This window comes from Hippocampus zosterae, chromosome 12 (genome assembly GCF_025434085.1).
Source record: "Hippocampus zosterae strain Florida chromosome 12, ASM2543408v3, whole genome shotgun sequence".
NCBI lineage: Eukaryota > Metazoa > Chordata > Actinopteri > Syngnathiformes > Syngnathidae > Hippocampus > Hippocampus zosterae.
In genome coordinates, this window is record NC_067462.1 from 17712701 (window position 1) to 17740542 (window position 27842).

The 27842-nt window shown below is 42.1% G+C and overlaps 1 protein-coding gene across 4 annotated transcripts; it reads left to right on the forward strand.

The window, feature by feature from the left end:
• Position 1: 1 nt before the first annotated feature.
• rif1 (replication timing regulatory factor 1) lies at positions 2-27842 on the forward strand. 4 transcript variants are annotated; one of them, XM_052081819.1, is made up of 35 exons: positions 2-269; positions 2457-2590; positions 2702-2780; positions 2860-2956; positions 3285-3415; positions 3489-3583; positions 6349-6538; positions 6617-6709; positions 7441-7579; positions 7649-7800; positions 7899-8007; positions 11121-11303; positions 11392-11502; positions 11841-11903; positions 12805-12905; positions 13257-13343; positions 13413-13486; positions 15347-15527; positions 16225-16332; positions 16403-16552; positions 17754-17853; positions 18423-18712; positions 18774-18976; positions 19103-19196; positions 19266-19397; positions 19482-19624; positions 20882-20971; positions 21067-21121; positions 21291-24857; positions 24930-25058; positions 25152-25238; positions 25323-25438; positions 25548-25698; positions 25772-25886; positions 27221-27842. In XM_052081819.1, the coding sequence occupies exons 2-35, from the start codon at positions 2475-2477 to the stop codon at positions 27499-27501; spliced, it is 7812 nt and encodes a 2603-aa protein (XP_051937779.1). In that variant the 5' UTR covers positions 2-269; positions 2457-2474; the 3' UTR covers positions 27502-27842. The 4 variants fall into 4 exon arrangements, with proteins under 4 accessions (XP_051937779.1, XP_051937778.1, XP_051937781.1 ...); XM_052081818.1 differs by having other exon boundaries at positions 2-197; XM_052081821.1 differs by having other exon boundaries at positions 2-197; positions 13257-13319.

Consider the following 27842-nt stretch of genomic DNA (forward strand, 5'->3'; position numbering starts at 1 on the left):
CATAGGGGGTCAAAGGTAATTTTGACGTATGCGTGGTGCTTTGGCGCCAGCTATTTCGCGGGACAGTAGGACAACAACGCGGTGTAATTTATACGAAAGAACAGACCGAGTGTCGTTAAACAAAACAAGCCGACACTAAAGCACATCGGGCGCTGAAATCTCGAAGCGGTCGGCTGCCGTCCTTGCTGCTTTTGGCGGTGCGTCATTTCTGTGGCTAAGTTCGCTTTAGGAGCCCGAGCTGAGCAGCGGTTCTGTGCTCCGTGTGTGGCGTATGTACCCGTGTTGTTTTGTATAATTTTGTGTCGTGGTGTAATGTGTTGTTTTTATCTTATTTGGCGTACGTTCGTGTTCTATAAAACACGTGTAGCTAGCAGTAGCTGTTCGTCAAGCTGGTTCTTGTTTGTTGCGTTTTTGCTAGCTATGCTAACTTGCGCGAGCTAATTAACTTTGTTATGTCGTAAATATCACATTTCCAAGTGGGCAAGGTCGCTGCAAATTTGTAATCCATTTTACTATGAGGGGAAATTCGTGACGCATGCATACATACATACATGGACCCGCACAAAATGTTTTGTGTCAAGATCATATCAAATTAATATTACTTTATTTACAGCGCTTTATATTGTGAAGCCATCTTCATATTTTACTCTGATGTATGTGATTCATTTGTGGTTTTATGTAGTCCTTTAAATAAGGGAAATGGCCAATACCAACCAGTGATGTAGTGTTGAGGTTACTGTCATTTTAATTAAGAGGGAGAAAGAGACAGATCAGGCCAACTGAACAATATGCAACATTTAAGATTCAGAATATTAATTTATCGTTGTCTATTTCTGGATAATTTGTCACTGCATGGTGTTGATACTTGTGGAATTTCGACCTTATACGCCTGCCCATGCTGATTATGTTGTGTGGTCTGTCAGCCTAAACGCAGACAGCATGGGTGCCACTTGAAATATACGTGGAAATTGTGAAATTAAATGCATTCATTAAATCGGAATTGGGCATTTGGACTTGAAATGCAATTCCATCCTTGATCCAAAATTACCTTGACGATGAAAATGTGTTTTAATTTAGTATTTCTGACCAACAAAAAAAATAATAAGTGTTGCTGCATACACAGGTGTGAAAATATGTTAACCACTCTCAAGTAAAACTAAATAATTGTCCAGTGACATTGGCGAGGCATTGACTAACATAGAGATGAATGCTTAGACAGTGAATACAACGGATCAAGAAATTCACAGTTCTGATCTGGTTGTGAATTGGGTTACCATGACCTCATTCAGATCCATGCATCCAACCAGAGGCTCAAGACACTGCTAGAAAGAATGACACTACTCAATTAGCATGCATTTCATGGGGGGAAAAAAACAAGGCCTTTCCTTTCAGTCCCAAAAAGCAAAAGCAGTAAAATTCTAATGCATGCTTAAAAAAGGAAATTTGTTTCCCCAATTATTGTAATGTTGGTGTTTTCATGTTCAATGGTTTTTAAAATTGTGAATTAAATGAATTCAATGTTTTACAACAATTTTTTTTAAAATGACTTTACACCACCTAATGCTGATTATAGTTTCAATAGTTTTGTGTAATAGAGAGCCTTGTACCCATCTAAATTCACCAGAATTCGCACAGATTGACTTCTAACAAAACCGAGGCATTATTGACACTCACTGATTACTTGAATGCATCCTTGACGATTTTTTTTGCTTTTATATTTTGTTTGAAAATCTTTCCACATTTTGAACAATGTATATACTTTACTATACTCTTTCATCTCAAACTGCTTCAAACAACAAAGCGTGTGACGGAAAAGTGGTTAGGACTGCATGACTGTCCGTGTTTTATGTTATGTGTTGTGTTGTCATTTTACTTTATGTTAACTGTTTTAAGTGCTTTGTTACAGCTGCCGCTGTTGTGAAAGCGCTATATAAATCAGCATGTATTGCATGTGTATTGTATTATTATTTAAAATGAGTCTGTTTGCGCCCCATCACACTGCAAATCTTGGTTAAATGACCGCAGTCATTTTAGGCAGAAAGAGTTTTCAATCAAATGATCCTTTTACATCGGGTACTTGTAAATGCATCGCACCATTTTGCACATAAAATCGTTTTAGAATCAATTCTAACATTTTAAAGAGAAGCCCAAATCGAAATCACGATTGAAATTATGATTACCGGTAATCATCCAGCCCTAAAATGCAGTCAGCATTCAAAGATAGTTTCATGACTAACAAACATTGCATTTGGGAGGACCTTCACCCCCTAACAATGTGGTTGTAGCCTTTTGGAAGTGCATCTACACAAGCTAATGGCAAACAAAATAAACATTTTCCTTTTTACTTTCGCTGGCAACACCGGTGTTTATGACATCATAAAAACATGAAATAGCAAAACATCTCATTTTAGTTTGTTACAAAATAAGTATTCCCCCCGCCCATTCTCTTGATGAAGGCTGTGCAGCAATTAACGATGATGCCGTCAGCGGAGCCTCCGAACAACTTCAGCATCGTCCCTTTGCTGGAGTGTCTGGAGGACAGCGCCGCTGGACGCCCTGAGCAGACTGATGCCTACCTCACCATTGCCAAGTAAGTCTCGCCGATTTCTTGTTCATCAATTCACTTTCCGTTTTTGTTTTCTTTCCTTTTTAATACATATATTTACGTGGGTTTTATTTTATTTGCATTTCTTTATTTTAGTCGGCTGAGTGGAGAGGAAGGCCGCCAGTTTCTTCCTGCCGTGACAAAGCACTTTTCTCGCTTGGGTAATACCATCTTGGTAAGTCTTTAAAGCCGGAAAGCTCTCTTTCGACAGCTACGCTTGTTAGTCAACTGCTGCCACTTGGTGTTGTCGACAGAGTCATGTAAGCAGTGCGCATGCTGAGCTGAGCCAAGCCGCTCTACAAGCTTTGGGCTTTTGTGTCTATCATTCGCACGTTGTCTCTGGAGTGTCTGGTATGTTTAGTTTTTACTTCGTACAACATATATTCAATTTTTAAAAATTGGTACCCGAATCATCCTCAACTAATTCAGTGCCAGCCATTTTCAGACCCTTTTTTAAAACCCTTATCTTTTCATAAACAAATGAGAACATATCAATAAGTACCTGGGATTGAAGGTGTGGAGTGTGAAAAGAAAATTGAAAAAATATTATGCCTTTGGCATTTATTTCAGTAGGGAAATACAATTTGAGATACAAGTGTTTTTAGTTACGAGTGTACTCATGGGACAAGCTAAACGTGTAAGTAAAGGCACCGCTGTATTGTTTATTCCTGTTTTCCAGAAACGTTCACCACAGAAATCCTGTCCGCACTTTGCTCCCTGGTGGCCAAATCGCCGGAGAAGAACACTTGCACCAGAGCCTTATGGGTCATCTCCAAACAGAACTTCCCTGCCTTTATGGTGGGCAAAAAGGTTAGCTCGGACACAAACAATTACGGTCCTTTCTCATGAGGTACCGTACTCATTTTGTGATCGATCTGCTCAGGTGCCATGTATACTGAGCATGTTGGAGAGCGTGTGGAGCAGAGGGGAAGTGCAGTCGGTCGTCATGGAGCATGAGGCTCTGAATGTAGTCATCAGGTAACTTTTACTGTTCTTGTACATGTTTGTCCATTCCATTAGAATCAGGGGTGAATGTGGTTTTGATACTTGGCAAAAACTAACAGAGGGTGCAGTTAACCAGACTCGACTAATGGCCTGAGTGGGCTTCTGGTGCGGCGGAGATTTGACCGGAGCGCGCTGTTGGTGTGATGTGATGTAACCCAAACCCCTTTTCCCTAACTAACTCAAGGACAGGCTCCGCTCTTTAACCAGTAGAACTACCAAAATTGTCAGAGTACTAACTCAGTCTCCCAGTGCCAAAAAGCAAGGTCAAAGTAAGACAATTACTTTTTTGCTGAAGCAGGATTCCCACAGGTCCTTAAAGTCAATAAAAATCCATTGAAAAAGCAGTTGTAAAATTATTTTCTTAAGTGTCCTTAATTTTCAGGGAAAGCTTCTAAAATCAATAAAAATCCTTAAATTATTTTTATTTGAAAATAACGTTTTATATATCCTAAATTAACTTTTTTTCTTGGCTTGGTCTACTTTATTTGAGAATGAATTCACGTTTTTCACATACAGTATGTCAAAGTGTTAGCTGATTGCCCCTAAAAATGAAGATGTGCCCTTCCTTTGGCAGCAATGATTTGAACTCCCGCTCAGTGATATGTGGCTTTCTGTTCGGCCCGCATATTGCTCAAAAGGCATTAAATCCTGAATGTAGAAAAAGTCCGTGAAAATTTGCTAAATTAGCCCTCAAAAGTCCTTAAAGGGTCCATAAATAAAAAGCAAGTGGGAGAGTACAAACCCTGTGAAGTGGCACATTATGATGTATGGGTCCAGGCAGCATTGAAAGGCAAAAATATACGAGATCGAACATCTGCAGACCAGAATCGGGCTTCTTCCAAAGATGGGGAGAAAAACCCATTATGTTTCTGATATCTGTAACTGTGACTGCGGCAGAAAAACACACAACCACACACACACACACACACACTCTTCTGATCTTCTGATCAAACAAACATAGAAGCATACAATAAATACACAGTGTGATTGGCAATTAAGTACTGTTGAAATGCGTTACTACAAAGGTGCGTTGATCATTAAATCCGGGAAATTTCCACTACCAACCAGTTATATAGTGTTGAGGTCATTTTAATTAATAGGGAAGAGTCAGTCCAGGCCAACTGAGCAATATGCCCCATTTATTATGCAGAATATTAGTTTATCGTTGGCTCTTTCTGAGTAACTAACTCACTGCCCGGTATTGATACTTGTGGAGTTTCGACCATAAACATCCATCCATGCAAATTGTGCTCTGTTGATCTGGCAGTCCAAACAAAACCAGCACCACGGGTGCCACTTGAAATGTACGTTGAAAGAGAGGAAACCTTTTTGATGGCCGGCACTCTGACAATGACCTCATTACCTAAAAAGATTTCACTATTTGAGTAACTAGTAAAGGTATTTTGTTTATTAGAATTGCATTGTAAATATTTTTTAACCAATATACTGTATATTGTAAGCATATGTGTTTTCTATACCAGGCGAGTGTGCTCTCAGTGGAAGCAAAAGACACTAGTAAGTCCACAACGCTGCAGGCACATTCCCCGACTTGGCAGATGTGACCATTTTTCTCAAGAACTATTTCCGATTACATACTGTACCTGCTTGTAATCTGAAATAGGTTGGCAAGTTGTTCTGTTTGGCTAATTTATACACTAGGTCAGTAGGAGCAACATGTGTATACTAAGTTACATTTGTGTAAATTTACTTTCCTGAGGTTTTCAAAAATCAAGCTAACTAATGCTTTTGTCTTGAGATGGGAAGGGGGACGCACATTCAAATTCACAGGTGTGACATTAGTCCTTTTTATAAATAACACTCTCAGAAATTCATGGTAAAGTTCTTTAAAAACTTAATAGAATGAAAATTCTACAAATTAAGTCGATTTAATTCAAAAATAACAAATTCATGTTTTTGTTTACACCAAGTGTGCGTAAACTTTTTCTTCCAAAGCCCACTTTGACAATGTTCATTTGTTCAACACACTAAAGTAAAAAAAAACAAACAAACAGAGAGGTAATAACAGAAAAAGTAATTTTTCAGGAGTTTGAGATGGCCAGTGATCCGAATGATGTGTGATTGGATCAAAATACAGTAAGAGATGGCCACACTTCTTGTCTTCTCTCCCTTGCCACCCAGTGTGGAAAGTAAGTACTGTAGTACATTGGAGGTGAAAGACACGGGCCATGTCAACTGTTCATTTTTGACAATGCTGTGGGCAGCAAAAAAGTTTAGAGCTCTAGTTTGGACACCTCTGATTTTAACCCTTTCAGGGACAGTGTTTAGTACAGTGGACAATTTATCATGTTATCAGGTTACAGGGTGCATGAAAGGGTTAAACCCTGACCCCATAAAGAATGGGAACTCAAAATTGTTTGGGACTGGTATCGAAAAGAGAGACCGGAATCAGCCAGAGTCATTCAAATTAAAAAGGGAAAAAACAAACACCAAAAAAAAACGGGCGAACTCTTTCTCATGCTACACTCTTACAAAGTCGGTACTTTATACTGCTGATTACAAATTCACCTAATATCAAACACAGCATGTTTTGGGACTTGAGCAGAATTAGATAAGATATCCTTTATTCGTCCCACACTGGGGAAATTTACAGCCTCCAGCAGCAAGAATGTATGTAGAAAGAAGAAAGGAGAAAGAGAAAAAGAAACAACAAACATCTTTCTTAGATTTATGTTAGAATTACTTAGAATTATGATCATCTGGTTTCCTGGTGCTTCTAGGCTGCTGGAGCAAGTTCCAGCTCAGATGGGAGAGTGGGCCGTGTGCTGGGCCAAGCTCGTCATTCCTCTGGTGGTGCACTCGGCCTCCAAGGTGCGACTGCGGGCAGCGGCTGCCTTGGAGATGGGTCTGCCTTTACTGCTGCAAAATCAGATGGAAGTGGCTGCTATCATCGAGCCCTTGATGTCTACGGTGGGTAACCATCCTCTGAAGGTAAACGTTGATCTTAATGACAAAACGATTCATCCAGGGTTTTTTTTCTCTTCACAGAAACTGATTCCAGAGCTGCAGAAGCTTTTCATGTCCAAAAATGAAATGAATGTCCTCAAGCTCTGGCCATTATTTGTAAAACTTCTTGGGAAGGTACACTCGTTACATTTTTTTAAATACATTTCTCGCACATTACAGCTCTACCATAAAGTGCTGTCACGATACCAAAATTTTGGCTTTGATACTATACCTGCACATGGTATCCTGATACCAATTACTGAAATGGTACCAGGGCAAAAATGTAATGGAATAATAGCTGACAACTAAGCACCTTCAACTTCTTTTTCATTTGTATTGATTCCGAAAGTGATAAGGATATTAGAATACTTCAGTAAAATAAATACATTCTGAACATTTCACGACATTAAGACAGAGTGAACACAAAAACATTTGATCTTTTTAAAAGTTGCTGAAGGTTTCATATACCGGTATATACAACACTGTTTAAAAGTCTTGGGCCACCGAGGGACTTTTTGTTTTTGCTCTGTTTTCATGATCAAAGACAGCATAATTAATAGGCTACAGAGTTTATCTTTGCTCACCACCGAAGTTAAACCAGTAAAAAAATAAAAAGACCGAAAACAATCCATAGAACCTTGTATTTTAGGTTTGTTTGTCCATCTGTGTGTTAGCTAGCAGTCTATGTCCTCGAGAGTGGGGAACAGGCGATTCTGGAGTTTTTTAGTGATGCGCTGGTGACTACTAATATACAAAAAAGAGATGAAACACTATTTGTGCTCGGGTTGAACAATTTATGACTTCAAACAATGTGATTTTGTGATCCTGAAAGATGCAACCTCACCAACCTCATGTTTGCTTCTCAGCTGCTCCACCGAGGAGGTCCCTTTATCAACTCGTTGCTCCATTTGGAGGAGCTGGGCTTTCGCAGTTCCTCTCCTACCGTCAAGAAAATCGCTTTTATCGCCTGGAAGAGTTTGATCGATAACTTTGCTCTTAATCCAGGTGAGGCTTTTGTTTTCTCCCCCTACGTTTCTTTTGAGCTCTTCTAACTGCAATCTTGTTTTTCTTCAGACATCCTTTGCAGTGGAAAGCGCATGAAGCTTCTCATGCAGCCCCTCATGTCGATCAATATTCGTACAGAGACGCTAATGCTTACCAAGGTGGAGGTGTGGTGGTACCTAGTGGTCCAACTCGGCCCAAACCTGTCGCCCCACTTTGATTTGGTAGATTAACTTTTTGTTGTTGTTGTTCTCAAATTTCCATTTTGCATTCGACTTGTAGCTGCTTTAAAAGTAATGATTACTGGTTTCGGTCTCCTCAGGTGTCACTCCCATTGCTACAGTGCACCATTGGATCAGAAGCCACCTCGGCCCCAGCCACCCCTGCCAGAGGTCAGAATGGCGTTGCAACACCCAGCACACCCAAATCTGGTACGTTCAAAACCTCAGCTGAAACATTTGACTTGTATATTTGGGCAAACACACACACACGCACACACACACACACGCACACGAGGCCTTTTTGGCACACATATTTTCATTTTTATTTTATGTCCACAACATAGACGAAGGAAAAACAATCTCCAATGCACGGCATCACACTATAGCTAATGTTATGATTTGATGTAACAAATGCATTTTTAAGATCGACGACACCTCCCATTTTCTTTCCCTCCAACAGATAGCAATTTGTTCTTTCTGTGGAATATTTGGGTCTGAACCCAAATTGTAATGGGTGCAGATAATCATTTATTTATCAGTGACTCATCAGTTTCAATGCTACGACCTTTTGTGGAATCTTTGCGAAATCAGGAATATTGATGGGCCTATAATTACTCACATGATCACCTGTCCTCGGCTTAACAATTGGAATGACTTTTGCTTGTTTCTATTTTCCTGGGAGTTTTCCAGTAATCAGGGGGGCGAGGGGTATTGATGAAGTGAGTAAGTGGTTCATCCTGTGTACTCCAGAATATTATAAAATATATACGTGTACATCCATCCATCACCCGAACTGCTTTTCCTCAGAAGGGTTTCGGGAGTGCTGGGGCCTATCCGAGCTGTCTTCTGTCAGTAGGCGTGGGTACACCCTGAATTTAGTTCCCAGCAAATCGCAGGTCGCACACAGACAAACAATTATCAGTCGCATTGACAATCAGATATATATGCAAATTAAACCATTTTTTTTCTTTTCCCCCCCAACTTTTTGCAAATCAAAAATTCCAGAGTTATCACCGGTTGGAAAAGGTCAACCAGGTTGATTACATTTTTGAGTAAAATTCTTCAATGATTAAATAAAGTTAATTTCTGAGAGTATTACATTTCCAATTTTTAAATAAATTACATATTTCTTTCTCCTTCTTTTAGATTTATTTTTTTAAGGTACTTGCAAAACATTTTATCAATAATGGTGTGAATGGTTGTTTGTCTGTGTGTGTCCTGTGATTGGCTGGGATAGGCTCCAGCACACATCTCGTGAGGATAAAGTTGTTCGGATAATGGATGGATGGATCCACAACTCTAATACAGCATGCATTTGCATTGTTACTTTGCAGGACATTATTTCATACCGCTGCCTTGAGATCATTTTCAAAGCCTACAAAATCTTGTTTTGGAATAACCATTTTGTCTTATTTGGGCATACTGAGAAGACCTGATAGTCCGGTTGGCCCCGCAAATGTATGAGTCAAGTCAAATTTGAACAGGGATTTTTTTCTATTATTCTTATCCAAGCTATTGAAGTTAAAGTCAGCAAAAATCGTCACTTAATTTTTGTGTGAAGTAACTTTAATATATTTTTCAAGATGTTAAAGAAATCCTTGATCACCTTATTGGGATTGTATACAACTAAAATACAAAAGTGCAATACTGAGGATATATGTACACTTAAAACTAAAAGTTTAATACTGTAGATCCATTATCGTCCAATACCTTACTTCTTACTTATATGAATGGCTGTTTATTAAGGGGAAAATAATATTCATAGCTACCACTGCCTGCATGGAAAAAGTACTTGCCCTACTCGTTACATCATGAATGCACTGTGGCTTATCGCATTTTTCAGTTCTTCTCCACTGACCACACTCAATCCTGATTACCTCCAAACCTGTTTAATCAAGAAATTGTCCAGAAAAAATCTCAGAAAGCTGCGAACAAAATGCTGCAATCCAAAGAAATTGGAGAAAAGATGAGAATTAATCGAACAGCGTGGAAACTGTTAGAAAGCAGTCCGTACCATGGTGAGAGCCATTATCCACAACTCGACTACGCCAAAAGCATATGAAGGCTTGTCTTATCTTCACAACACACATCTGAATGATTCCGAACACTTTTTTTGGAGAATGTCCTATGACCTGACAAAACGAAGTTGAACGTTTTGGAATGCAGGTGTCTTGTTACTGATGCCGTAAATGTAATACAACATTTCAGAAAAAGAACATCATACCAGCAGTCAAACATGGTGGTAATGTGATGTCTGGGGCTATTTTGCTATTGCAGGACCTGGACGACTTGCAGTGGTTGTTGAAACCATGAGTTTACCAGAAAGTCCTGAGGTAGAATATTCATAGTTTATGACCTTAAGAAGAAGCACATTTGAGTTCTACAGAAATTCAAATGATCCAAGAACTTCTGAATGGCTTAAAAAAATAAAATAAAAATGATGGATTTCGAATGGTCAAAGTCCAACATTGAATCTGATATTAATTAAAAAAAAAGGCCATTCATGCTCGAAAACCCTCCAGTTTGACTAAATTAAAGCAATTCTGCAAAGAAGAATGGGCCATAATATCCCCACACAGATATGAAAGACTCAGATATGAAAGAAAGTTAGCGAAAACTCATGATTTGAGTTTTTCCTGCAGAGTGTGACCCCAAGTAATTACTAAGTTTAGAGGGCAAGTACTTTTTCACACAGGGCCCGCGTAGGTTAGAATTTTTTTTCTCTTTTAATAAATAAAATCACCATTTAAGGACTGTACTACATTTCTTTGGGTTGTCTTTGTCTGATATTTACATTTCGTTTAATCGTAAACATTGGATTGGATTGTGCAAAAAAGTAAGATCTTGAGAAGAGTGCAAATACTTTTTAACTGCGCTGTACTAGCCAGGAACACTTGTTTAATCAAGCACAGAGCACGAGCCATTTGCTGGGGTTTTATTAGCAGTGCCGGACGATTTCTTTCTGTACGGTAACCCCATGAACACACCCTTCAGATTTATGTGAATACTGCACATCGTTTCCTGGCAAAATACTGAAGACATTATTCTGTGCTCGTCTAACAGTGTGAATGTATAGTTCCACCAACATAACTCAACACAAATATCATGTCTATACTACTACTATAACCTGATTGGAAATAATTTGTGTGGCAGCCATTTTCCAGCACTGCCTTTACCATCTTATTGACAGATTCTACCAGAGCGTCACGTTGTCACTGGAGTCTTCTTCCACTCCTACGTACTCTCATGCTTGCTGTGTTCTTGTAGCTGTGTTGTAGGCATTTTTTATGGCTTTAAACATTAGCATTTTTCTTTTCTTCCAGCTGCCCCAACGGCATTCAATAACCTGACACCCAATTCGTCTCGACTGAACCTGAACTCCAGCATGCAGCCCTCCTCCTCCGTCCGCTCCATAAAGTTGCTGGGCCTGGAAATGCTGCTCCACTACTTCCTGGGACCTGATGTGGTCTCCACAGCGACTAAAAGCAAGCTGGTCCTGACTCTCGGTGAGTGATCCACTCTTACTATTCTTGAAATGACAAATGTAGTAGCAGCTGCTACACTCAGCTATAAATACTTTTGATGTGGTTCCAGAGCCTTTGAGGTACCCGCTGTTGAGTGCTGCTTCTTCCTTTAGCAAGCATGCTCCTGCACTCATCTCCAGCATCAAAGATGGCTTCAACAATGTCGGCAAGGATGCTCCAGGTGTGCCTCGCTGTTTCTTTGTTGGTTGAACCGATTTTGATGTTCATATTAGTCAACAGCAAGTGGCAAACTGGGGCGCCCATTGAGATGAATAAAAACAGGTGGATTTTGATGCCTAATTTGTATTCCACAAATGCAATATTAATCAGAATACCTTGTTTAGACCACTGGCGGGGAATACAACATATTGTAAAGAAAATTTTGTTGTTGACTTCCCCTTTAAAATTGTCTTCTTAAAATTTGGACATAGCCTGTTATTTATTTAGCTAAACTACTAGGGTTTTTTTTTAAAATATAAATTGACATGTTTTCTTGACTTTGACTTAATATTTCCTCAGATGCCCTTTTGGCACTTCTATGGGATCATCTTGTACATTATGTCATGCTGACCATTGAGTCTGGTAAGTGCTTTGTTCTCCGTCTAAAGTGTTTTCTGTTAGAGTAAATTTTAAATGTGTGTCTATATATTTTTTTTAATTCTGTCAGGAGTATCCAAAATGCGCCCCCGGATCCATGGGTTCCAATAGCCATCATGCATCCCTAGTTTCAATACAAACAATAGTCACCCCCACCCCCTAAAAAATGACATCTGACATCGACCACTACACATTTTGAGTGTCAATGTGTGTATCATTAAATTTCCAACTAAAAAAGAGAAGAGAAACAAAATGGAACCATATGTTTAGTTTGTGTTACAAAGAGCGATTTGCACTGATTTGTTTGATTTGCCCATACATCATAGAAATAGAAATATACTGTATAAAATAGCATATAATAAATATATACACATTTATTTTTACACATGTCTGTGTTTATATCCATCTATTGATTTGAGCCAATTTCCTTTGTTCTTAATCCATTGCCGAGATATCAGATCTCTGTATCGGCAGAACAGAGTCCCAAATTCAATACTCAGGGGGGGCGGAAAAAGTGTGCTCGGGGCTTCTCAACTCTGGAAAAATTTTGGACATTCCTGATTCATGTCCTAATGCTGTTGTGGCTCCCACACTTTGAGGAGGGTTCTTAAGGCAATAGTTCCCTCCCTTGTGGTGCCACATAGAGGACCCGTGATTGGGTCTGGGTTTCAGATCATTAAGGAGGCAGGTGAAGAGACCACATCCTTGCCTGCTGCCCGACTCAATGCCACCGTCATCAGTTTAAGTCTGAGCACTCACTTGTTCGTGTGACTTTGATGAGAAACAACTACTGAGGGGTTCTCGCCCAATGATGTTGACCGCGCTTCATCGGTCGTGTGACTCTGTAGGGTCGTGTTTGTGTTTGCTGATTGCTTTGTGTCTGCAGGAAGCAAGAAGGACCGACACGGCTGTGAAGTTCTGACCCTCATGCTTCAAGCCCTACAGAATGTGGTTTGCTCACAAGTTCTTCCTGCAGACAAAGTGCTAGTAAGAGTGTCCTCCTTTTATCTTCTCAGCGAAGGGATGCTATTTCAAAGCTGAGTTGGGAAATTTAAGTCACGTGAGCAATTGATGTGACCTTTCATGCAAAAAAAGAAAGAAGAACAAAAAAAAGTTGGTTTTAGTCAATTGACATGCTCCGAGGTCACGTTCAACTTTCAGAACGTTGACAATAAGATACAAGCCCTTTTTTGTGGAGCCAGAGTGCAGTTGGAGTGCGGATATATACGGAGATTCCGTGAAAAGACAATAGGATCCACACGGGAAAAAATGTAAAAATGTGAACTTGGAAATATCAAATGTACAGGGCTCACTGTATTTACCTCTTGTTCTCTTCAGGTTCTCTTCGAGAGCACCGTTAAAGGCATCTCCCCGCGTGTACTAGGCTCCGCCTCCTACCAAGTGGGCAAGATGGATGTACTGAATGTGAGCTTCAGGCTCTTCTCTTCACTAATGCCATGATGGAGACAACTGACCCTTGTTGTTTCTCCCTAGGGAACACCGGCACTGTACCTCATTCTGCTCCTCTTTGACAGCAACATGCTGCCGGCCTACATCGAAGACGCCAGGTGACTTCAGTGTCTTTTTCTTTTTTTTTTTTCTTTTAAGCGCTGTGATTAGTCTTTTGTTTCACCACTAATAATTGCCGTTTGGCGGCATGCAACTGTGCTATCATATTTTCATGGGTTAATCTCGTTTCGTTTGTCCACTTGCAAATGTGACAGCTCCCCATCCTTGTAAGCGGTACACAGAATCTCTATTAGTGATACTCAATATGTGGTACCTGGCGTAGGTCTTAGCAATGAGTACTTGAAACATCACATCTCCCAGCCTTGCTGTCTCCCAGTAGAACACATGGAAACCAGTGTGGGGTGGGGGGGCTTCTCTCTGAAAATGTTTAGTTATACCATGAAATTGATTTTTGTCAGTTATTTAACTTTTATGTGAAATATACAGTATGTAAATTAATTCATTGTGTATTATACTTGATACTTGATTTTTGTATTTTTAAGCCTATTGCAGGGGTCGGCAACCCAAAATCTTGAAAGAGCCATATTGGACCAAAAAAACAAATACTGTATGCCTGGAGCCGCAAAAAAATTAAAAGCCGTATAATGAAGAAAACACATGCTGTATGTAGCTATATTAGCCTACAATCAAGATGACTAAGTGGGCTACAAATACACAATGAGCCTTCATGATTACATGTTTTTTTTCCCCAACACTGCATCCTGTAGTGCAGGGGTGCCCAACCTTTTTTGACCAAAGATCTACTTTTCGATCAATCAGCTTCCAGAGATCGACCCGTTACTGCACCCGCGCATACGCACACACTTGCACACGCATGCCGAGGCATGGGATGCACTTTTGCAGCGTGTTAACTATCGTTGCTCACGTGTACCATTTAAAAATGCTCCTCTCTGCCCTCCAGATTCCCATTCTCTGCCAGCACCCTCGATGAATTGTACATGAAACACGTTTTTTTTTCTTCGTTTTTTTTTTAATAACAGCCACCTGTCCACCCTGCTAGTTGAAACGTGTGTCGCAGGCTGTGACGCAAATCTTCGTTGACAGAAATATTGAAATGTAATATTCTACACATTTTTACAGAATTGGAAAACATTAAGAATGTTTGTGTCATGTTTGTTCTCCTACAGAAACCGTATCAAAATATATTTCCTCCTCCCATTTTTTTCCACTTTCAAACATTTTTGAAAAAGCTCCAGGGAGCCATTAGGGCGGCGCTAAAGAGACGCATGTGGCTCCGGAGCCACAGGTTGCCGACCCCCGGCCTATTGCTAATGTCCATACTGGGCATAAATTTGGTTGGAAGTACGGTGTTTTGTTTTTCTTAATGTACAATACATATTTTAACTACTGAAGGAGGGGCGACTGCCCACTTGTCATTCAGACCTGTCACTGTGGAGGTCTTGAGTACCACAATGATGGAGGCAATCTTCAGGCAATCTGGGACAGGCTCTAAATTGGAGCGAGATGTTGAAAATTTTTGTCAGCAAGTAAGGGGTACAGTCCGGGCATGCATCTTTGTGAGGGTTAATCCTTTGCAATGTTCTCACATCTGCAGGTGAAATAACGAGGGGCGTGTATAGGGGGGATGGTATGAGTGTGGTGATGTTTAAGTCCTCAAAGAGGGCAACTTGGGGTCTGTTGAGCATTTATGCATTCTTGGTGTTGTCGTTTGTGATGCCCGTAATGCCTTTCCATGTGCTCCGAGGCTCATTGGAGGTGAATGGCCCTGAATTTTCTATGCCATATTGCGGCCTGTTATTGTGGTACTTGGACAGCCAGGCTTTTTCTTGGTTGGGGTGGTACCTTGTTCTAAAAAGTTTTAGAACCACTGTTTTGAGCTAGAGGGATGGACATTTTTGCTTCCCTAGCAGAAATATTTTATTTCTCTGTGTGTGCAGGTTTTATCAATGTCTCCAGACACTCGTGGGCTGCAGCTTGTCGGGCCCCACCTCCCCACTAGCCTTCGCCGAGGCAGTGTTGGGCGCCGCTGGCTGCAGTGCCGCCTCAGTGCAGAGCAAGGAGCACCTGTTGAGGATGTGGAGCGTCGTGGTCGCCCCGCTCACAGACACAATCACACAGGTACACTGGAAAATATCTTCAAGACCCCACTATCATTAAAAAAAAAAATGTTGTCATTGTATTTGGTTTGCAAGATAACTTGTCTTTTTTGCATATTATTTTCATTGGTCATGAATAATACATTTTGAACAGTCTTTATTCAAAAATATTCAATCTGTAAATGAGCTTTGCTCCGATTGGAACTCGGTTCTCCTCAATTCAATGTAGAAAACGACTTTGCTCTGATTGGTTAGTTTCTGATATGGGTGTCTTGTGGCCATTGTGTCTCTTCAATGTGTTGGCTCAAATTAAAATTGGGGGGGGGGGGCTTTGGCAAAATTATGCCTAGTGTTTGTTTTTGTTGTTTTTTTTAGTTAAAATGTTTATTATCCACCAACATGTTGATGCTGCACGACCGCCGAGTGGGCACTTAGAGCCTGACTACCCTGTGTGGCTGTGTACTGTGAGGCTGGATTTGGAAATGGATGATGTTGAGAGAACTTCCACTGACACTACCAAAAGGCTTCTGCCCTCCACCATGGAGGTTCACCAGTCTTGAAAAACATTATACATATAAGCAGTAGGAAATTAAACAGTTGTATTGACTGTCAGCAGTGAAGTGACAGCTCAACACAAACATACATATGTAAACAATTAAGAGAGTGGCAACGTGCATTGTTGGTTTCAAATTGTGAAAGTGTTTTAAATCTCATCGCAGTCTAATGAAGTCAACCAAGGGGACGCCCTGGAGCACAACTTCAGCGCCGTGCACTCAGCCCTAATGTTCCCCATCACTCACCTGCTGAGTGGCTCACCTCAGCAGCAGGTTTGCATTCACAAATGTTAATTCATCACAAAATTTATTTTCAGAGTTTCCTAAAGACTCTCCTTTACAGGCAGCTCAGAAGTCCATGCTGTCTACTTGGTCCAAACTGTACAAGGTGTTCGCACGCTGTTCGGCTCTGGTGATTACCGCTGAGGAGAACGTCTGCTGTGAGGAGCTCTGTGTTAAAATGGCCGCCACGGTTGATCGAGATACTCTCACAGTAAGAACATTTACACGATTGTTGACGAGGGGAACTTTGTCAACCCGGCCGTGGCGACGGTAAACTGAGCTTTAGTCTGACAATCGGAAACAAATGGGGAACATGTACATGTCTATCAGAGTATGTGTTACAATAGTAGGCAGACATATTTGCCATAAATGCAAGAAGTACAACAATCTTGGAAATACGATGAGGATGACCATGTCTTCACCATAACGGCTGATTAAGTTGTCTTGGTGAGTTGGAGTCACTCACAGTGCTTGTAGATCACTACATAATTATTTTGCAATCAAAAGCCATTCAACGGTTTTAGCTGATTTATAGAATGAAATCACTGTTCAGATGTTAATTAAAGGATTTAATGGGCTATATGATTATGGGCATCATCTCTCCAGTCTTGAGCGTGTTCTGCTCCAGGTTGTGTTGTGCGCTCAACTGCTCCAGTTCCTGTCATTATAAAGACTTGTCATTCTCTCTGATGAGGCCGATGACTGTTGTGTTGTCTGCAAACTTAAGGAGTTTGACAGCTGGGTGTGCTGAGATGCAGTCGTTCGTGTAGAGCAGGGGTGTCAAACCCATTTTCATCGCGGGCCATATTTTCATTACAGTTTCCATTGGAGGGCCATTAGTACTGAAATCAAACAACTAAGTTAAGAACAACTCTTTATTCAACTATTGTTTAAGTTACTGTAATGAGCTGTTTGGCAACAATAAAATGCCTTCAATATCTCTTTCATATGGCATGAATTTTTGGTACATATTTTAGCAAGCATTATGGAAGTTGGCATGTTTTATTTGCTTTCGCAGGCCACATAAAATGATGTGGCGGGCCAGATCTGGCCCCCGGGCCTTGACTTTGAAACCTGTGGTGCAGAGGGAGATCCATATAATATTTGGCGGTGTAAGGATTATTTTGAAATTGATCTTATCACCACGTTGGCTACGCGTTACTGTCATGCATAGCATGAACAATTGTTGCTGCGGTTGGCTTGACTTCTTTTTCGTGACGGTGTACACAAAAATAAGCAGGCACTTGAGGCAGAAAAAAATGCCTTGAATTTTCAATAATCCAAGTACTTGAATTACTCAAGGTTTTGTTTCATCCCTAAAACATGTAAATGTAATATATTTAATAATTTTAAACACACACCTGAGTAATTTGTGTATACATTTCCTTTTAACAATTGTTTTTTTGGTTGAGGTTCCATCCACGCTGACAACTGTTGCCTGCATCCTTCAAGTCATGGTGGAATGTATGGACTTCTCTCCCTACACATCACAGTTCCAGCAGAAACTCAAGTGTAAGTCCACTTATTTTTCGACTTAAAACATGATCACGATTTTCAATCATTGATCAGCAAGTTAAGAAAAAATACATCTGATCACCAGATGGAACAAATATTTATTTAAATAAATGTTTATTTACTACAGTGGCTCATCTTGTCTGTTTTCTGTTTAAGAGGGAGGAAATTTCATCTGTGCTGCAACATACAGCACATTTGACAATAACGTTGTACTTGATACTTGATACACATAGTTGTCTACTGTTTACAAAGTCAAAATAAAATTATTCTCAAATAGTTTTGGTCGTGTTTAAGAATCTTGAGGAAGGAAAGGGTGGCAGTGAAATATTTAATCGACCAGAACTCAATTCACAGATCTGATCATTGTCAACGTTATCAATTGCATTGGTGAGTTACGACTTTACAACTGATTACAAAATTAACAACTAACTCGTGCAAACTATCGTCTGACCTGATAAAGTGGATGAGTTCTGCTATTGCGAATTATTTTCACTTTGGACAATTTAGTTTACACTTTTGTCTTGTGATAGCAAACTGGCCTAAAAACAAACTTCCTCCTCTTGCAGCTCCTCACACTCCAGTAAACTGGACCAAGAAGAGAAGCAAGGCTCTTGGCAACCTGTCCACCTTCCATTCTCTGCTGGTTCAGTGTCTGGATGTTTACCTGGCAGTGGAGGATGTTCCATCAGAAACCACGGGCATGGCCCTGCTCTCCGTCTTGTCTGCCCTCTTCACCAACCTGGTGCTTGCTAACGCTGTTAAAGAGGCTCTGACCGCCCTCATTCCGCATCTCGTTGGGCTCTACAAGCAAGCAACCTGCGAGCCCCCCAGATTTACGACACAGATTATGACCAAAGTGGGTTCTCTTTGTCTTCTCCAAAAGTCGAATTAGTATAATGAACACTTTGCCCCTGCAGATGGAGAAGCTTCTGGGAGAGGTCTTGGTCTGCATTCAGAGCCGCTCCAACTTGGCCACTGACAATGAGCTCCTGGCTCTGCTTTCACCGTTGCTCTGTGTGCTGTTCCCACACAAAAACAAGCAGCACCGCACGGCTGTTACCCACTTCTGGAATTCCACCTTTGCTAATGCGGTCGGCCTCATCTACCCGGATGAGCTCAGGTGAAGACCACCGCCTCTTATTGTCATTTGGCAATCATTGTCATTAGAGGTTACTTTGGAACCATTACCTGCACCTGAAGTTTGGCCCAGGTAACTGCAATTTGTATTCACCGGGTTTCTTCACAGGCCAGTTCTGAGCCAAGTGAAGCAAAAGACTCCCATCATTCTTCCTGGCTTTGAAACAGTCAATGTGGCCGACGAGCTCAGTGGACAGTATTCCGTGAGTTATCCTGAATTTTTGCCCCGCCCACCTCCTAGTGTTTCGCTTACCTGCATTTTTTTTCATCAGAGCGAGAGTTCCCAGTTAGAAACCAAACTCAGCGGTGTGACAGTTGCCTCTACTACAAACAGGGACTCTCTGCTTGTAGAGAGGGAGGAGCTGAATAGCCGAAGCTCCTCGAGAACCTCCAAATCTGTTTCTGTAAGTTGCACATCATGTCTGAAGTTGCGCCGAAACTTTCTTCTGTCCTCTTGTTTTAAAAAATTGCCAAATTTCCTTTGGCAGACAAAACTGGAGTTTGGCTCCACCAAGGTTCCTCGCGGGGAAGTACTGGATGAGGAGGCCTCTGTTGACTTTGTCTTCATTCCACCGGAAGCAAAGGAGAGAGTTTTAACAGAACACCAGAAGGAAGTTAAAAGGACCAAGAGGTACAGTTTGTCATTAATTCCATTCCATGTCTCATGCCTGTGACAAGTTTTTTTTTTTTTTTTTTTTTTTTGGAATTCAATTCATATATACACACACCCTTCACTCATTGGGGGACTTCTTTGCCGCATGCCTGTCCACAGTCACTTCCGCCTTTTCTCTATACAAACAGCGTGTCGGCTGTCAGTCAGGTTTGGAACTCAGCGCATACACAAGACGCTCCGCATCATAAGACGTCCTGTCCATTTTGGAGAAAATGTAAGACTTTTAATGGCGCCTTATAGTCGTGAAAATACGGTACCTTATTTTCACGACCATACTGTGCACTGTATTAAAAGGCATAGTGTCATCTGGGGTCACATCATTAAAGCCATCACCTCCAAGCTGTTTATCTAGATTGACAGCTGTATCTACTTCAGAACGATGGATCTCGTCAAGGGAGCCTCTGGTCGAGTTTTGCGCTGCCTCTGGCCACGAGTTTTTCTAGCAGCCATTCGAAGATTCAGTTTTCATTTCCTGAATGGCCCTCTGAATATTTTGGAGACATGATGCAATGGTGTATGCACGCCAGTAGTCCTTTAGTGAGAAGTCTTTATCAGAGTCCACAGCCTCAACAAGATGTTACAGGGTATTGCATTTAAAGAGAGCCTTGAAAGCATGGATGATGCCTTTGTCCAAGGGCTGAATCAGCGATGTAGTGTCTGGCGGCAGGAATTCTATTTGCACACACATGTTGCTGTGCCATCATCGTCCTTTCCCAAATGGATAGATGGTGCCGAAAGTACCAAGCACCATGGATTAGTTGATCTTGAATTCTCGCTCGATTCCCATGGTCCTTCGTGTAACTGATGGCTTGCAGTTTTAAACTGTGCTTCGTAAGTGTGTTTCTTCATGGGGTGCAATTTTTGGGATGTTGTTTTCCACAACACACGTACTGTATACGATATCCACCTACCGAGAGGATGCCTTGAAGCATCCTCTTTCATGCCCGCCCTTCCCACTTTAGCGCCCATATGCTGTCCGCGGTTACTTTATATAAGCCTTTCCTCTATATAAGCAGCATGTCGGCACAACATCATTCAGTCAAGCGGACCCCTCATCGAAGTCATACAACAGCATTCGCACATTTTGGAACTTGGTGCATACATAAGGCATTATTCGGCGCACCATCCATTTCGGAAAAAAATTAATGACTTTTAAGTTCACCTTATGGTCTTGAAAATACGGAAGGTTATTTAAATATACTCTTTGTGACGTAGGGTTGACATACCTGCCATGTACAACAACCTGGATGCCTCCTTGGATACTACAGTTTTCACGCAGTACACGCAAAGCCAAGAAGAATCTCTGTAAGTGCTAAATTCAATGTTGCAGATGAAACAAAGTTAAGGTTGCAAAAAGCGTGTCAAATCAGAAATTGCCCATTTTTCCCCCCTCTCTGTAGGAGCAAATTAACAACCGAAGAAGCTGACAAAGTTGCCACAAAAGCTTCCGCTGAGGTAGTGAAACAGTCAACCATTGAAAATGTGCAGCTTGCCCTTTTTTCTTGTATTAATTCAATTTTCTTTGATTAAAACGACAGTAACACAAGTAACTACATCCCTGCTTCATATGGATGTAAAGGACTTTTAAACTCTTTAATCCTGTGTATTGAATGTTTTCTTACAGATAACTCAGGAGACAAATGAAGTTGCTGACGTTCGCCCAAAGACTCAAGACTTTGCAATCCAGAAAGCCTTGGAAAATGAATCAGCGAAGGAGGATCAGGAAATTATTCCAGAGTCAATGGATGTTTCCGTAGAAGATGCCAGATGCAGTGGCAGTGTAGAAGATAAGGACACACAAGAGGAAAAAAACACCAGTCCCAACATGTCAAGCTCTTCAGATTTAGTCTCTGGAACACCCCAGAAGTCAAGTGGCGGCAGCCGCCGTCAATCCTTCATTACGTTGGAGAAATATATTGAAAGAAAGTCGACGAGCCCCAGTACTGCATCCTCGTTCACGGGTCCCCTCGTGAAGACTTCTGCTTCTTGCCAGGACTCAAACAGCCCCTCCCGAGAGGCTTCCCAGAAAGCCCTTGATCAAAATTCTCAGCTGTCCTCACAGGCACTGTCAAAGTGTCCAGTAAGTGACCTCCAAGAGTCACCGCGCAAATTAGACGGCGAGAGGAAAGTCGAGCCTGTAAGGCTGACGAGTCATGAAGAAGTTGATGATGTCATCCCGGACACTCAGACTGAATTTGCGGCCATGGAGAATAGCTCCGTGTCTTCCGCGTCGGATGATATGAGAAGCTTTAATCCAGAGGGGGATTCTCAAGAGACTGGAGATGATTCGCAGTTTTCCGAGAGTTTGACTTCTCCGGGTGAGCGGAGACACCGTAAGCACGGTAAACATCTCCTCGCAGGAGAAAAGCCAGTTGATTCAAGCACACCACTGAACCGACCCAATACGAGAAGCAAGGTGGCGAGTAGTAGAATTCGGCTGAGGTCTCAGCGTGACAGCAGTTCCTCGAGTCAAACTAAGTCTCCAGTTCGATCACAGAGGAAGGTCAAGCTGTACAGCAGTTCAGGGAGTTTCCTCCTTGAACCTGAAGAAAAAAAACGAAGACCCAGATCGCAAGAGTCAAGTCAAATGGACCAGCTGTCTGAAGCTGAAAGCCAGTCGCAGCCAAAGCGCGGCCGACCTCAAAAGTCCCCGGCAGAGACCAAAGATACTCGTCTGAAGCGTAAAAAAATTGCCAGTCAAACGAACTTGAAATCCAACTCCCAGTCTGATTCTGAAAGCCAGTCGGAGCAAAGGCATAGCAAATCCTTACGGGGGGCCAAGGAGGACAGTCTTCAGAACAGTCAGTGTGAGTTGCAATCAGGCACTCCATCTGATTTAGAAAGACAGTCGCTGCGAAAGCGTGGGCGACCTCCCAAATCCGTATCGAAGCCTAAAGAGGAAGTCCGCAGGGGTGCAGCGCAGTCCGAAAAATTGCCCAGCCAAGCGGATATATATTCAGACACTCGGACTGATTCTGAAGAAAACGCACAAAAAAATGGCTGCCATCCTAGTGATTGTTTTCAGGACCCCAACGGGGTTGATCTTAAGCCCCGCTCAATGTCTGAAAAAACATCCATGCAATCAGAAACGCCGGCTGATTCTGAAAAGCAGTCGCAGCAAAATTGTGGCCAACTTTGCAGTTCTCTGTTGGAGTCAAGAGAGGAGGGCCTTAAAATTTCCAGTCAAACCGATTTAATATCACACACTCTGGCCAATCAGAAGTCCGACGGACAGCATGACCTGCCTGCCACATCCTTTATAGAGCCAAAGGAGGAAGATCTTGGGAATGCAGAGATGACGTCTGAAAAGGTATCTGATGAAATTGACTTACAATCAGAAATTCAATATGATACTCAAATAGAAAAACAGGGAAGGAGTATCATCATTTCCAAATCTTTACCGGAATCTGAGGTGGTTCTTAAAATGCAACCAATGTCCAGCCAAACAGACTCACAATCGGACACGGGGTCTGATGCCGGAAGCCAGGCACGGCAAAAACGTGTCCGACATTCAAAATCATTGAGTAAGATTTTGGAAGCAGGCGACTCCCAGTCGCAGGTTTTGTCTGAACCCGTAAAATGGAGCCAGACTGACTTGCTACCGAAACAAATTAAAAACGATGCTAATCGGTCAAGTTCTCAAATAGTCATTGTCTCAGCTGAAACTGATGGCCAAGCACAAGAGGTCGAATTCTTAGAACAGTGCATAAAACAAGAAAAAGATTCTCATTCTATTGCTTCTTTAACTAGTAACACGATCCAAAAAGGAATAAACACGCCAGCTTGCATTCTTAGTAATCAGGAGGACATCGCCAAAGATGAACCAGAAACTGAATTCAGTCAAGAAGACACACAAGAGATTACGCCGGCATCCACTGATAGTCCGCCTCTGCCACGACGTAGACGAAGGAAGGCATCGCCAGAGGCAGGAGAAGAGAAGAGTGAACCAAAGGCCTTGCCCAGAACGCAGAGTAGCTCTCATTCTCAAGACAATAGTCCAACAGAAGCTGGCGAAAGAGGTCGGACAAGAAGAAGCAAGGTACAGTCCAACTCGAGTGCCACTTCCACTCCAGAAAGCTCCCAGTCTTTTGATGTTGCGGGGTCCACAGAGTCTTCTCAAGGCAGGAAATCCAGACGGAGATTTTCCAAAGTCTTCACAGCCAGCACAGAGGCATTAAAATCTGAATTGGCAGAGGCCAAAGAAAAAAATTCCCTGCCTGTAAAGAGACTGAAATCCCCAGGGACATCTGACATCGACTTTATTGCTGCAGAAAAGAATTCTGCGGATGCAGAAATGTTGGAAACTGCTCAAGTACAAGAGGACTCCCCAAAAAGCTTAAATACAGTCCTTTCTGAACTACCGGATAGGTCTGACAACTGCAAAGAAATCCAAATGAATGTTGCCGCTGCTGAAGCACTGGAACCTGAAAACCCTGATCCTGAAATGACCTCTCTCAACTCATCGCCTAGCAAGAGGAAGAGAAGGCGCCGAAAGTTCCGAACCAAAGTCAACTCTTCTTCTTCGCAAGAGAGTAACACCGGGGACGTGGAATCATCTGGAATGTTGGCATCGCAAGACACTCTTACTGAGCACAGTCAAGAGGGCTTGGATTCTGAGGCTTTTGCTGCACACGCCAAGACTCTCGCTGAGGAGGCGAATGAGAAGCTGCAAGTCTCAAAGTCCTCACCAGAGGAGACTACACCGATAGTTGTGGGAAAGCAATGTCATTCTGTCAATGAGGATCACTCAGTTGTCCCAGTGGAGGAAGCTCAGACTTGCGCTCTTGGACAAAGGCAAGAAGAGTGTTCAAATGCTGCAGAGGGTTCAGCCGCCAATGTAGAGAAGACGTCACACCCGATGTTAGAAGACATTCTACCCCTACATGAGAGTCTTCGGGATGAGGAGGTACAAGATGAAGAGAGAACCCAGACGTCAAACACAGATGGCGATCCAAAAAGTGCTCAAAGTGACGTTTGTACCACTGAATCAACATTGAGCGCAATCTCCCAGGATTCTTCTCCGGCAAAGCTGAAGGACCTGGAGGCGGAGTTGATTCCAGACCTGGTCCAGAGCCCGTGCGCTAACAAGACCAAAGGAACCTGGTCGCCTTCAGCCTCTCCTTCAACCAGCATCCTCAAAAAAGGCCAAAAGAGACCTGTGGAGGAGGAGACACCCTCACCTCTCGTCAAGGTTGGTGACCTTTTATCATTTTCAATGAACTACTTTTTCCCGTCAGTCTAACTGAGCCGGATTACTTTGCAGTCCAGGCGCGTGTCTTTTGCCAATCCCATTCAACACCAGGAGACGGCCGACGACATCGACCGCCGCAGTCCTGCTGTCAGAACGAGCTCCCCCAGAAGAGGAAAAGTCGGCACCATACCCCTGCCGAAAGTATGCGCGTTGCCAACTGGCTTGAGCTGACAATCGTTTTTCAAGGTCTTTTCTTTTCTGAATGGTATTTAACATCCCACCCGCCGGTTTCAGTTTGTCACGACGCCAACAAAAGGTCCGCTGACTACAAGTCCCAGGAATCTTCACAGTCCAAATTTCAGGAGTTCCAAAAAATGCCTGGTACGTGCACCACTTATGAACTCAAGTGACACGTTTTATTTATGTATTTATTTATTTATTTATTTATTGCAACTTTTCTCCAAGATTTCTGAGATGAGTCGGGAGCCTCGGCCCGTTTCCAAAAATTGCATCTATCCCGCGCTGGTCGGATGCGCCGCACCCATCGAAGCGGTGCTGCCTCAGATATCGTCCAACATTTGGTGAGTACAGATGAGTACAAATGGACTTTTTCCACATTCCAAAAGGGATGACCAATCTCTTTCAGTCTCATCACAAACAGATTTATTGCGCTTGTTGTCACCCTTGCAGGTCCCGTGGTTTTGGGCAGCTCTTGCGAGCGCGTAACATCAAAACGGTCGGCGACCTCAGTGCTCTGACTCCCAGTGAAATTAAGACTCTACCTATTCACTCACCAAAGATTTGCAATGTCAAGAAAGCCCTTAGGTCCTACGAGCAGCAGGTACCTGGAGCCTTTTTTCCGCCTTCTTTTTACTTTGTACGTGTGTGTTGACACATGACCAATGCCCCTCCAGCGGAAAGGCCGAGGGTTAGATGAGCTGAAGAGTTTCGTGGAAATGGAAATGATGACTTCGGAGCCAGAGGAGACGCGAAACCCGGATGGAGAAGAGAAACCCACCGACATGTTAGGTGTGTGTACACCACCGTCACACAAATATTGACTCCACACATCAAAATAAGATAAAACCTAGAGGGTTGGGTGGCACGAAGGATGTTTTTAATCCTACGCATTATGTTGTATTATGATTACGCACGCAGCATTACATTGCCACATGAAGGAGTCGCAGGTTCCCTTCGCCCATGGCAAACTAGCGGGGCCGGATGGTTTGGCTCCTATTGTGAACATGCATCTTCGCAAACATTCATTTTATTGGGAGTTAGAGACAACATCAAAGAGGTAGAAGGTACAAAATAACATTCATATAGCATAAATCAATCGGAGTAATTTCTCCAGGACCGTGAACAGAACCGTACCGGCAAGAGCTTATCGATTCTGTAGTTTTTCAAATTCAGCCCGGGGGCAGTTTTGTACGAGGCCCCTGCATCCATCCCTACATTTAAGTGACATATGGTAAATATTCTCAAAAATCAATAAAAGCACAGTTTATAGCTTGGATATCATTTGAAATTCTTATTTAATTTTAAATATTGCAGTAGAATATAATTGTACACTCTTTTGCAGAAGATACACGAAGACAATTGAAAATATAAATTAAGAGTTGTTGCTCATAAATGCCCTCTAACCATAATTGTTCTGAGAACCAATTGCAGATTGACAATATTTTTGTAGAATATCGTAAATGGTTGCCCCTTTTTTTCCATGTACCGTATTAGCCGCACTAAAAGCATTCAGTTTCCTCAAAAGCTGACAGTGCGCCTTACTTAGAATCTGATGCGTCTTATATATGATGTTATAGTCTCTTTATATTCCTCATTGAGTTGTTTGCCTGGTAGTGTTCCGATGCCATTTAGTGGTGATTATTAGCAGGAACCAATTGTAACCTAAAAGTGGTCTGCCCAACACTACACGTGCAATGGCCAATACATATTCAAACTACTTTTTGAGCTCTTCATTAGGTTATGAAAAGTGATGCAATTCTAATTGTGACAAGGCACATCTGTTCAAGATCTCACGGCACACTACCACACAAAAATGTCACAAGAGGTATGTATACTGAAATAAAGATGATTCCAAAATGTGCTTGCTCACAATACTATTATTCTTTTGCCACCGAGTGGAATAGCATCTAATTGTTCTACCCATCACTCTAGCAAATTGTGAGGCACATTTTTTCCCCTAAAACTTAAAATGGACACACAAGCTTTGGTATTAAAACACAATTTAATATTTTATTCAAATTGCAGTAAGATAACAGAAATGAGTAAAAAGCTGCCACACGCCCAAGGTGATTGTGTACTTATTGTTGATGATCCTTTTTTTTTTTCAACCCATCTGTTTGCAGCCACAGGTTTAACCAATGAGCCCGCTCCTGCCAAGCTGGAGGAAGAGCGGTCTGAGGCAACGCCGGATTCAAGTGCGTCTGGAGCATCCGAGGACCCGTCGGCAGGTCCGGAGGGTCTTCTGGCCCGACTGGATGCCCTTGACTGCGCAGTGACGCCGCCCCATCTGAGCGGCTGCTCGCCTCAGCAGCTGTTTGACGTCCACGAGCACCTGACGCTTCTGATGAGAAGAGTCATGTCTGAGATGCAGGGCCGCCTCGCCCCTGCCAATGAGCAACCCTGAACGCACCATGAACTGTGAAACACCCCCCCCCCCCCCCCCCTGCAACCTCTTTTTAAAGACGGCCTCAATTTTAGAGAAGTACGAGAAATTTGATGATTTTATTCTCTGCTTCTTAAACTTTTAACTGCATCATCAAAAGCAAACATACCACCTTGAACTGTGATCCACCACATTCCAGAGTTGTACATACATCTTATTCCTCACGTGCCTGTTTGTAGAATGTTTACATTGTATATATTAAGTAGAAACACCTTTTTTGTCTTGTGTCACATGCACATAGTGGTCTGCACATATTTTTAGTTGTACCTTTTAATTGCTTCAAATAAAAAGATAGGACTGAA